We start from the raw sequence: 12,020 nt of genomic DNA on the forward strand, positions 1-12,020 counted from the left end.
TTTTCTTTTTTTTGAGGGGTTAGTCTAGCTAAGGATTTGTCAATTTTGGTTATCTTTTCAAAGAACTAGCTCTTAGTTTCATTGATCTTTTCTGTTGTTTTTTAAATGTCCATTTCATTTATTTCTGCTCAGATCTTTATTATTTCCTTTCTTCGAATGTGGAGCTTCATTTATTCTTTTTATGTTTCCTTTATGTGTAAATTTAGATTATTTATTTTGGATTTGTCTCGTTTCTTGAGGTAGGCCTATATTGCTATGGTCTTTCTTCTTTGAACTGCTTTTGCTGCATCTCATAGATTTTGGTACGTTGTATCTCTGCTTTCATTTGTGTCTAGGTATTTTTTTGATTTCTTTAGTGACCTATTGGTTGTTTGGTAGCATGTTGTTTGATTTCCACGTTTCTGTGGTTTTTACTATTTTCTTTTTGTGATTGATATTTAGTTTCATAGTATTGTGGCCAGAGAATATGCTTGATATGATTTCAGCCTTTCTAAATTTATATTGAGACTTATTTTGTGACCTAATATATGATCTATCCTGGAGAATGTTTCATGTGCACTTGAGAAGAATGTATATTTTGGTGCTTTTGGATGGAATGTTCTATATGTTAAGTCCACGTGATCTAATGTGTGATTTAAGTTTGATGTTTTCTTTTTGATTTTTTTTCTGGATGATCTATCCATTGATGTAAGTAGGGTGTTAAAGTCCTCTATTATTATTGTTTTGCTTTCAGTTTCTCCCTTGAAGTCTGTTAATATTTGTGTTGTATATCTTAGTGCTCCTCTACTGGATGCATATACATTTATAAATGTTATATCTTCTTGCTGGATTGACATCTTCATCATTATGTTTGCCCTTCTTTGTCTTTTAATATAGTCTTTGTTTTAAAGTCTGTTTTGTCTGATATGAGTATAGCTACTCCAGCTTTCTTTTTATTTACATTTGCATTGAAATTTTTTCCTTTCCTTCACTTTCAGTCTGTGTGAGTCCTTTCTCCTGAAGTAAGTCTTGTGTAGGCAGCATACAGATGGATCTGGTTTTTTTTTTTTTTTTTAATTCAAACAGTCCCTCACTGTCTTTTTCTTGGCTATTTTAGTCCACTTGAAGTAGTTATTGATAAGTATGTACTTGTCATTTTGTTAATTGTTTTCTGGTTGTTTTTGTAGTTCCTCTCTGTTCCTTTCTTCTCTTTCCCTCTTCCTTTGTGTTTTGGGGGTTTTCTTCAGTGTTATATTTAAAATTCTTTCCATTTTCTTTTGTGTATTTACTGTAAGTTTTTTTCCCTGTGGTTACTGTGAGGTTCATATATAACATCCTATGTAAGTAGTAGCCTGTTTTAAGCTGGTAGCAAATTAAATTTGAACACATTCCAAAGCTTTATCTTTTTACTACTCCAGCCCCCTGCCCCAATGTTTTATACTTTTGATGACACATTTTACTTCTTTATTTTATGCATCCCTTAACTAACTATTGGAATTTAATTTAAATTTACTACTTCTTGTCTTTAAACCATCATGTTTGCTTTATAAGTGATTGATCCACTACCTTTATTATATATTTACCTTTTCCAGAAAGATTTTTTACTTGCATATGTTTTCTTATTATTAATTAGTACTTTTTCTTTTCAGCTTAAGAAATCTCTTAAATATTTCTTGTAGGGCCAGTTTTGTGGTGATGAACTCTTAAAAGCTTTTGTTTATCTGGGAAATTCTTGATCCCTTCTTCAATTCTGAATGATAAATTTGCTAGGTGGAGAATTCTTTGTTGGGAGTTTTTTTTCCTTTTAGCACTTTGAATAGGTTATGCCACTCACTCCCGGCCTGTAAAGTTTCTGCTGAAAAATCTGTTGAGAGTCTTATGGAGTTTACTTTGTATGTAACAAGTTGGTTTTCTCTCACTGCTTTTAGGATCCTCTCTTTATCCTTAACTTATACCATTTTAATTATAATGTGTCTTGGTGTATGTCTATTTGGGTTAATCTTTTTTGGAACTCTCTGGGATTCCTGGACCTGGATATTTGTTTCCTTCCCCAGATTAGAGAAATTTTTGGCCATATTTCTTCAGATAGTTTTTCTGGCCCCTTTTCTCTCTCTTCTTCTTCTGAGATCCATATAATGCAAATGTTATTTTGCTTGATGCTGTCTCAATGGTTTCTTAAATTAATTTCACTTTTTAAAATTCTCCTTTTCATTTTGCTTCTCTGTCTGGATGAGTTCAGTTGTTTTGTCTTGCAGCTCACTGATTCCTTACTTCATCCAGTCTACTGTTGAACTCCTCTAGTATATTTTTCAATTGAAATATTTCAATTGAAATATTTACCAACCTCTTTGGTACTGTCCTATGTTTCAATCCCTGTTGAAGCTCTCACTGTGTTCATCCATTCTCCTCCTGAGTTCGGTGAACATCTTTATGACCAAGAAGCAACAAACTAAAGAGTGGAAATGGGTTACTAAGAGATTGCTAAATTAAGAGCATAAAAGTTAGCACTTTCAGTGGAATAGAGGGGGGAAAGAGCATTGTAGAAATATTTTTTAAAACTTAGTAGCTGAGAGCTGTTGGTAAGTCTTAATTGCATCTCTAGGCTCTTGATGTATACAGCATACTAAGATCAGTATTTCAGAGTTGAATAAATGTTAGAGTCTCTCATCCACTATTTCTAAGCCTTTTATCTGTTTTTACTCATAATGGGGGTAGATATGACTCAAATATGATATGAGTGGCTCTAGTAATAGTGGCTTATGCTAAGATAATGATTCTCAGTGGCAGGGGGAAGTGTGTGTGTGTGTGTGTGTGTGTGTGTGTGGTGTGGTACAGGGTGGTGATGTGTACACATGGGGGTGTATGAGAATCTATACTTCGGGGGAGGGGACCATGTACGCAATTTGAACTTGTCTCCTTCCCCTACCCCTACCATGATTATATTATCTTACCTTCCTATCTTCAGCTGTTCTGCTGCCTTTCTCATACTCACATTTTAGAAAAACTGGTCTTATCTAAACTACTAATATAGATAAACTGAAGTCTGTTTGAGAGGTTGAATAGTTAGTATTAAGCCAAACTAAGAACCTAGTTATCCTGGCTTCTAGTTCAATGTTTTGTTTTGCCCATGCAATAATTATTATGCAAAATGATAAAATAAACAACAGAGTGAAATTATGTTTTCCATACTCTTTATTTTAAAAAGGATGGGAAGGTTTTAGTATATTTTAGAAAGTTTTTTTCCTTTCTAAAATCATTACACGAAACAAAACAAAAAATACTTGTAAGTAAAACTGAGACATTTAATATGGAAGTTGTTCATTTCCTCATAACAAATAAATAGATACAATGTTAAGATAAAATGACCCCCTATTATATGTTAGTTTATTGGGAGTCTGTTAGTTTTAAAAATGAAATACAGGTGATTTCTGTGTATTTAGACTTTATATTTGGAGTTTGTATTATTTTGTGTTGTTGCATAATGACTTATTTAGTAATTAGTGACATAGAATAAGAGACTTTATTATCTCCCAATTTCTATTGGTCGTGGGTCCAGGCATAGCTTAGCCTTTTTGTCCTTTGTTGAGGGTCTTTCCAGGCTTAAATCAAGGTATAAGCTTGGACTGCAATCTTTTCTGAGCCTCTGAGTCCTTTTCCAAGCTCACTGGTTATTTCTAGAATTCAGTTCCTCATGGCTGTGTGATGAGGCTCTCAGTTCCTAGGGCCTGCCCACCATTCCCTGGCATGTGGCCCTCTTCCACAACATAGTAGTTTGTGTCTTTAAGGTCAACAGGAGAACTACTCTGCTGCTTTGATTATCTCTGACTTCTAGACTTGCTTTTTAAACATCTTACCTGATTAAGTCATGCCCAACAGAATAATCTCCCTTTTGATTAATTTAACCTCCACTAACAGGGATCTTAATTTTGTTACCTTTGCCGTATAACATGATCTAATGACAAGAGTGAAGTCTGGGAATCTTGCCCACACTTGGGGGGAAAGGATTATATGGGTTGTGTACACCAGAGGATGGCAGTCTTGGGGGTTGAACTTAGCATTATGCCTACCACAGGGTTAAGAAAGAGTGCAGTAACTCCTTTGTTCAATAAAAATAAGATCTTTCCTATGTGCCAAGCATTTCTGTAGGCCATGGAAATACAAGGCTCAAGGGCACAGTTCCTTTCTATAGTGAGGTTGGTGGAGACCAACAATGAAGCACTGTTTATAATGTACTTCAGTAATGCAGGTTCAGTAGAAGTGTAACCAGGCTACTCTGTGAACATGAAGGAGAAGGTATAGGGAGGGAGGAGGCTGGGTCAGGAGAAGTTTATTGTTTGTATGGAAAAAATAAAAATACTGCTGCAGTTCCTGAAGCTACAAAATTATTAAAAAATTGTTTATTGTTATTCTTTTCCTCCAGATGGCATACCTCAAGTTTACTATTTTGGCCCTTGTGGGAAATACAACGCTATGGTGCTGGAACTGCTGGGACCTAGTTTGGAAGATTTGTTTGATTTGTGTGACAGAACATTTTCTCTTAAAACGGTTCTCATGATAGCTATCCAACTGGTAAGTAAAGCAGGATGTTTTGAAGCTGTTTGAACAATTGTGTGGTTCGTTTGGTCACTAATTTACACTGAAAGTTTAAAGTTTTGTGACATTATCTTCCACAGCATTTGACCTAATAAAAATGTCTGCTTTTCATATCATTGTCCTTTTAGGATGACTGTAACTTAAAGTAACTGAATCAGGTGTATTTTATTTGTATGAAAAAATTAATATCTTACTACTTCAAGGTCAGAATGCTCAGTTTGAGAATTAAGTTGTTTCCAGCACTCTTTTCATGTCGAAAATGAATACTTAGAGAAGAGAACCCTCAGAAACATGGGTTTTTAATCTTGGTAATAAATTAAAATGGTCTAGAAAAAGAAGAAACAAACTAATGAGAAAGTCATAAAAATCATTTAAATTTCAGGGAGCCTATGGGGAAGTAACTTAGAGGATAATTTTAAGACAGTTTTGAAATAAATGCCAATAAGTGTATGCTGCAGAAGTCTTAAAATTGTTTTTATCTGTTGACTCATTACTTCTACTTCTATAGATTTATCCAATGGAAGTATTCAGATGTACTTAAAGCTTTTTGTGCAAAGACGTCTATAGTAAAGTGGGAAACAACCCGAATGCACAGAAATAACAGTGTTAGTTGGATAAATTATTAATAGCCATAAAATAATATGCAGCCACTAAAAAGTATATATTAAAAGAATGTTTCATGACCTGGAAAATGCTCATAATATATTGTTAATGAGAAGTATAGGCCATAGAATAGTATATGTTATATGATCCAAAATTTGTTAACAAACTAAAATGGCTTGAGTGACTGTGTTCACTTACATTGTATTGTCAACCATGAATATCATTAAATGAAGCACTTTTATTTTTTGTAATGTTCTATTTTCTGACAGTTTATATAATGAACATTATTTGAGAATGTGTAAAGCAATGAATAAAAATGTCTTATATTATTATTAGAGTTGACTTCCAAAGTTTTCTAGTCTCAAGATCTTTTTAAATGTTTAATACCTAAGGAAAAAAGTAAACAAGTTATAAAAAAGATAACAAAGTGCTCTGTTAATTCTTTTTATTTAACAGTTTAGATTCTTTAAGTTTCTTTAGTGTAATTGTAAAACTTTCTCCATTATTGAACTGATAAGGAAGAATAAATTGCAACTTTGTGAATATATCTGTTTATATTTTTGAGTTCAAGATTTTGTACTAGTAAAGCTTTTTAATTCTATAAGGTAGCATCATCTGAAAGTGTTGATTGAATCAGGCTTCCTGATAAGAAAGGAATTCATAAAATTCAAGCACTTTCCTTTATAAGTGACCAAAATAGTAAAAAGCAAAGATATTTAATCATAATTGGACATATATTTAAGAAACTATAGAGTGATATCATGTTGCTTTTAAAGGGTTGAAACAATTTCTGATTTTTTCTTCTTAATGTTGTTTTCATTGTAAAAATTGTCTTGCCTCTATCATACTATTTTATGCTAGTCAAAGCCTAAAATAAAATGTATCTTTTTTTTTTTTGAATCAAGATTTCTCGCATGGAGTATGTCCATTCAAAGAACTTGATATACAGAGATGTAAAGCCTGAGAACTTCTTAATAGGACGACCAGGAAACAAAACCCAGCAAGTTATTCATATTATAGATTTTGGTTTGGCAAAGGAATATATTGATCCAGAGACAAAGAAACACATACCATACAGAGAACATAAGAGCCTTACAGGAACAGCTAGATACATGAGCATAAACACACATTTAGGAAAAGGTATGTGTACCTTTTGTAAGTATGGAAGTTTGAACTCAGTACGCTAATAGTGTGGGTTTTTATTTGTTATTATGGTTCAGTTTTTGCAGGTTACAATCGCTTGTATTGTAATTTTTATTTTACACATCTAACTAGAGTTTACTTTCATTTACATTTAATAAGTCTTTTAAAGTAAGTGGCTTTAAAATAAATGAATGACAGATATCCTTATAGTCACTATATCTTTTTTATTTTACTTGAAATGTTCAACTTTGATACACTTAGGGTGATCCATTTGATTATTTCTATTAAAGAATGTGATAGAGTACTTAATTTTAACTGAATTTAATGTATGTAAAGATTTTTGATTGAGACTGTAACTCTTTGATACAGCTGGCCAGGGTGGTAGCCACCTGCCTAATACATTGAATACTGAGAATACATATCTTACAGGTACTGTTTACTTTGTACTAGCTATTATTCAACCTTTTTAAGAGGGTTCCTTATTTGTAAAAAGGGTAAAATATCAACTGCACAGGGTTTCTTATAGCTTTTTTTTTTCCTGGTCCAGGATCCAATCCAGGATCACATATTTCACCTAATCATCCTATCTCTTTAGTTTCCTTTCATCTGGGACAGTTCCTTGCCTTCTTTATGGTTAATGAACTTAATATTTTTGTAGAGTACGGGTTGTTTTGTAGCATGTCCTGTGTTTGAAGCTGTCTGATATTTCTTAATGATTATATTTGGGTATCCAGTTTTAGCACAAGTATCATAGAAGTGATGTGTTCTCAGTGCATCATGTCAGAAGGCACATGTCACTTGGTTCCAAGTAGCTTTGATCACTTGCTTAGGGTAGTGACTGCTAAGTTTCTCCACTTAAAAGTTTCTTATTTTCCCTTTGTAGTTAGAAAATATTTTCTAAGTCAGTTTTTGAGATTATGTAAATATGTTGTTTCTCATCAAATTTTTACCCACTAGATTTAATATCAATTGATGATTTTCTAACTCCATCGTTCCTTATGAATTTACTAGTTTCATTCTAGTGTAGGCAAAAGCTTTCCCTTATTTATTAACTTACATCAGTATGGACTCATGGACTCATGGATTCTTAATTGGATGTATTATAGTCCATTACTATCATTATTTATTTTGATGCTCAGATTGTCCCAGATTTGGCTACTGGTTGCTCCATCAAGCTGGTTCGGCTGTTCCTTTGGCATGTTCTCATGATTCTTTGAAAACTTCTCTCTTTTCTTGTGCAACAAGTTGTTCCAGGCTCATCTTATAGTTTCTTGGCTCTAGCCCAGATGCAACATTTTTCTAAGAAGCCCTGGTTCCTTTTATTGGATAATGGTATGTAGAAACCAAGATTTTGGAACACTAGGTGTATTTATTGCTTCTAGTATGTTATTGTTTCTAAGGCCTTTCTGTAGCAGAACTAGGAAATGTGTATATGTCTGTGTGTGTGAACATACACATATATACTCATTTGTGTGTATATACAACACACATTTATGTACACGTACAAATATGCCTACACATGTGTATGCACTTATATGCATATATTAATATCTATCTATTAAAAACTATGAGTTTATACTGACACTTCTAATTTCAGTCTAACAGCACAAAGTAGGATCCCCTCCTTTTCATATTTGTAATTCCCTTCCCTTTTCTATATTTATATCTTCCTTTGCCAACATTGAGAAATCTGGCTACCACTACTCTAGTATATTTACTCATTTTTAGAAGCCTAGGATACTCAGAATGTAGTTTCAGAATTGGTAACTGATAACACTGTGTTAATGCAAGCTTACTAGAATTGCGATGTTTGTAATTCTTATTTTATTGAAGAGTCCTTTTTAAAATTGACTCAGGTAGGACTTCCATGGTGTTACAGTGGTTAGGAATCCGCCTGCCAGTGCAGGGGACAGAGGTTCGAGCGCTGGTCTGGGAAGATCCCACATGCCGCGGAGCAACTAAGCCCGTGCGCCACAGCTACTGAGCCTGCTCTCTAGAGCCCACAAGCCACAACTACTGAGCCTGCGTGCCACAGCTACTGAAGCCCACGCACCTAGAGCCCGTGCTCCACAGCAAGAGAAGCCACTGCAATGAGAAGCCCGTGCACCTCAATGAAGAGTAGCCCTCGCTTGCCGCAACTAGAGAAAGCCTGCGTACAGCAATGAAGACCCAACACAGCCAAAAATATAAATAAAGAAATAAAGAAATAAAATTGACTCAAGTAAAATATACATTGAGTAAAGTACACAACGTTTGAGTGTATAACTTATGAGTATTAATAAATGTATACACCTATATAACCCACAAGTCTACCAAGATTTAGAACACTATTCATCACTCCTTAGACTTCCCTCTTGCTGTTCCTCGGTCAGTCTACAAAAGCAACTGTTGATCTGATTTCTGTCACCATAGGTTAGTTTTGCTGACTCTAATTCTTATAAATGAAATCATATGACTTCTTTTGTTCAGTCTAATATGTATGAGATTCATCTAAGTTGATTAGGGTTTGTTCCTATGCAACGGAGTAGTATTCCATTACATAAATATGAATATACCACAAATTGTTTATCCATCCTAACGTTGATGAGCATTTTGATTATTAACAGTATTTTGCTATTATGAATAAAACTGCTATGGCATCCTTGCAAATCTTCCAGCACACATATGTTTTCAGTTCTTTTGGGTAAATACCTAAGATTGGAATTGTTGGGTCATATTGTAGGTATTAACTTTATAGGAACCTGTCAATCAGTTCCCCAAAACATTCATACCATTTTCTGTTTCTACCAGCAGTGAATGAGAGTTCTGTTTGTTTCACATTCTTGACAACATTTGGTGTTGTCAGTCTTTTTCATTCTAGCCATTCTGGTGAATTTGTGTAGTGGTATTGTATTTTACTGTGACTAATGATTGTGAGCGCTTTTCGTGTGCTTATTGACCACTTGTATGTCTTCTTTTGTGTTGTGCACATTGTTTTATTGTTGATTTGTAGGAATTCTTTATATATTCTGGATATAAGTCCTTTGCCAAATACATGCTCTGTGGACATTGTCGTCTAGTCTGTGGCTTGTTTAGTCATTTTCCTAGTGTTGACAATTGATGAGCAGAAGTTGTAAATATTTATGAAGTCTAATTTATCAAATTTTTCTTTTATGATTACTACTTTTTAAATCCTAAGAAACCTTTACCCCTTGTAATGAGAACATTTTGTGTTTTCTTCTGCCATCTAGAATTCATTTTTTTGTATGGTGTGAGATAGGGATTGAGATATTCTTTTTATGATATCATATTCTTTCCCATCAAATTACTTTTGTGTGTTCCTAAAAAAATCAGTTCTAGGTTGTGTTTACAATAGGTTATTCCTAAGTCTTAAGCCATGGTTGGTTTTTATATCACAGGAAGTCTAATAACTTAATTTTCTGCTTTTAGATTCTATATCTAACATCTCACTTACAAGGGAGAATAGACAGGAATGTAAACTGATCAGTACTTATCCACTGTCACTGCTCAGATGTACCTTACAGTACAATCACAATTTGTCCAGAACCTTAGAAGTCATCTAATCCAACCTCTAACTCCTAGTCTTAGCTTCTTCTCTAACCATTCTCCCCAGACCTATCTGCTGCCCACTGTGTTTCCCTGCTTCTGCATCTCAATCAGAACTAAATAGCACTTGGCATCTTCCCCTGATGGCTTACCTGATAGTAGGCTCATGGTATTTTTTCAGGTGTTTGAAATACCTGAAAATGTAGGTTTGCCTTTCTTTAAGAAAAGTCAGTAGTATTTACATTTCAGGTGGCATTTGGGCAAGTGCGTTTCAATAGCAAACTTTCCTGATAGATTTAAAATATGATTGGGTAGATATACAACTTTCAGGATTGTCTCTTCTGTTAAAACCAGGCATATCTGTGTTTATATGAACAGTGTCCGAGAAATTTTCATTTCATGGTAGTTGTTAAGACTGTTTTATAACAACTAACAAAGGTTCACCACCATTTTATTGTGAGCCATGAAGTCACGACTTCCTTCTGGCCTGGTGTTCTTTATCTGAACAATGGTAAATGTAACAGCATTCTATTTGTAGAAAGGGCAAAATAAGTCTGATATGTTTGTCCTTGTTAGGAAAAGCCTTCAGAGCTTGGGAAATGGCATTTAACTACTGTAATAATCTCTTTTTACTCTTCTTCCAGGAAGAAAACAAAAAATTGTTTCTTTGGCAAGTACTGCAAAGAACAAAAGCTTTAATCCTTACTTTCTCTCATTTGTAAAAGCCCTGCTTCTCAGTTTTGATGTAGAACTTGGGAGTAGATGGGTAAAAATAGAAAATTTGACAGATTACATGATTTCCCTTTTTCTAAAATTAAGAGTAAACTAATGTACAGTGAGTTTGAGTGCTAAAGAGTTAAAGTATTCTGTAAGTTTGAGATGGCTGTGAACATGAAATATTTAGTGGTGTTTTGAGCTTAGAGCACTTGGCTTTGTGAGGAATCAGGAAGAGATTAAGAAAAAAGAACAGTGAAAACGTGACCTTTTAGTGCTGATTTTAATTTGTGTATATGTAATTTCTTCCTTTCCTGCTTCACCTGAACTTTGGTTGTTACTTTTAAAGCCTTCTTATTCATTCATTCACTCTTTGTGCATTCAAGGACTTCCTACTCACATGAACTTTTCAAAACAGAGAATTTGGTCAGAGGAACATTTGTGCAGGTTTATATGTATTTTTCCTTTGTGGAGATGGACACTGTATCAGATTCGAAAAGGAAAGAGTTGTCCCTTAACATAATAATAAGGAGGAATAGTGTAAAATCACATTGTAGAATTTAGCATCTTTATTCCTGTGGTGTGTGTCTATTGATCTTAATTAGGTGATTTCTGTTCAGAAGGCAGATGTAGTGATTCATTTGTACACCTTTCATATATACCTCCTGAAGTCACTGATCAAGATGAAATCTCAATAAAGCTGCATGTGACAGATGTGGATTTCCTTGGTCTGCTTTAATGGAAGCATTCTTTAGTACTGTCAGGTTGAATTGTAATTTTTAATTGTGTCTCATCAAGTATCTTCTTTTTAATATCTTTTTAAAGCCTTTTTTTTTTTTTTGTCAAGTGCTTTCAACCTCATTTTATAATCTTCCTTTGGATTACTTTTTTTTCTTTTATGTCTTAATTGAAGTGATTTGAAATTAAGTAAATAAGAGAAATGTATTTCTCTTTAGTGTCTTGAAATAAAATGGTCTTTTATTTTTAAATATTATTGAGTATTCATGAATAAAAAGACTAGGATTTGAGGAATAAGTTGCCAGTTGCTTTGTAAGTGTCAAGAAAAATCTGTGTTCCATAGAAGAATGACATTTCAAGCCCCTAAGTGGTAAGCTTTCAGAGTGGGAGAGAAGTAATCACAGAATTATGGTGTTACAAAAATGCCTTCTTTCTGTGCTATCATTCTGTGATGTGTTTCATATAATTTCCAGCTAATTGCTCCAATCCTGAGGCCTACTCTTTAAGCCTCCCAAACAGCTTTTTAACAGTTTAAAACCATGTATTTACATTTTATGATTACATTTTAACAGTTTAAAAATGTATTACACAATTCCTTGCTTTTTGAAATAAAGTATGAGAAACCTAATTGATGTTTTCTTGGTATTTCAGTGTTATAGTTTTTGTATGATTACTATTATATAGTGATACCTTCAAGGTCATTT

The 12,020-nt window shown here is 33.8% G+C and overlaps 1 protein-coding gene across 8 annotated transcripts in view; it reads left to right on the top strand.

Annotated features, from left to right (window-relative positions):
• Positions 1-12,020, top strand: part of CSNK1G3 (casein kinase 1 gamma 3) — a 132,036-nt gene that overhangs the window by 77,240 nt on the left and 42,776 nt on the right. For all 8 annotated transcript variants that reach the window (XM_068535775.1, XM_068535774.1, XM_068535778.1 and 5 more), the window contains exons 5-6: positions 4,400-4,548; positions 6,081-6,315. In XM_068535775.1, the coding sequence (XP_068391876.1) occupies positions 4,400-4,548; positions 6,081-6,315 (384 nt within the window). The remainder of the gene's footprint in view (positions 1-4,399; positions 4,549-6,080; positions 6,316-12,020) is intronic.

The sequence above is a fragment of the Eschrichtius robustus genome, chromosome 2 (genome assembly GCF_028021215.1).
Source record: "Eschrichtius robustus isolate mEscRob2 chromosome 2, mEscRob2.pri, whole genome shotgun sequence".
Lineage (NCBI taxonomy): Eukaryota > Metazoa > Chordata > Mammalia > Artiodactyla > Eschrichtiidae > Eschrichtius > Eschrichtius robustus.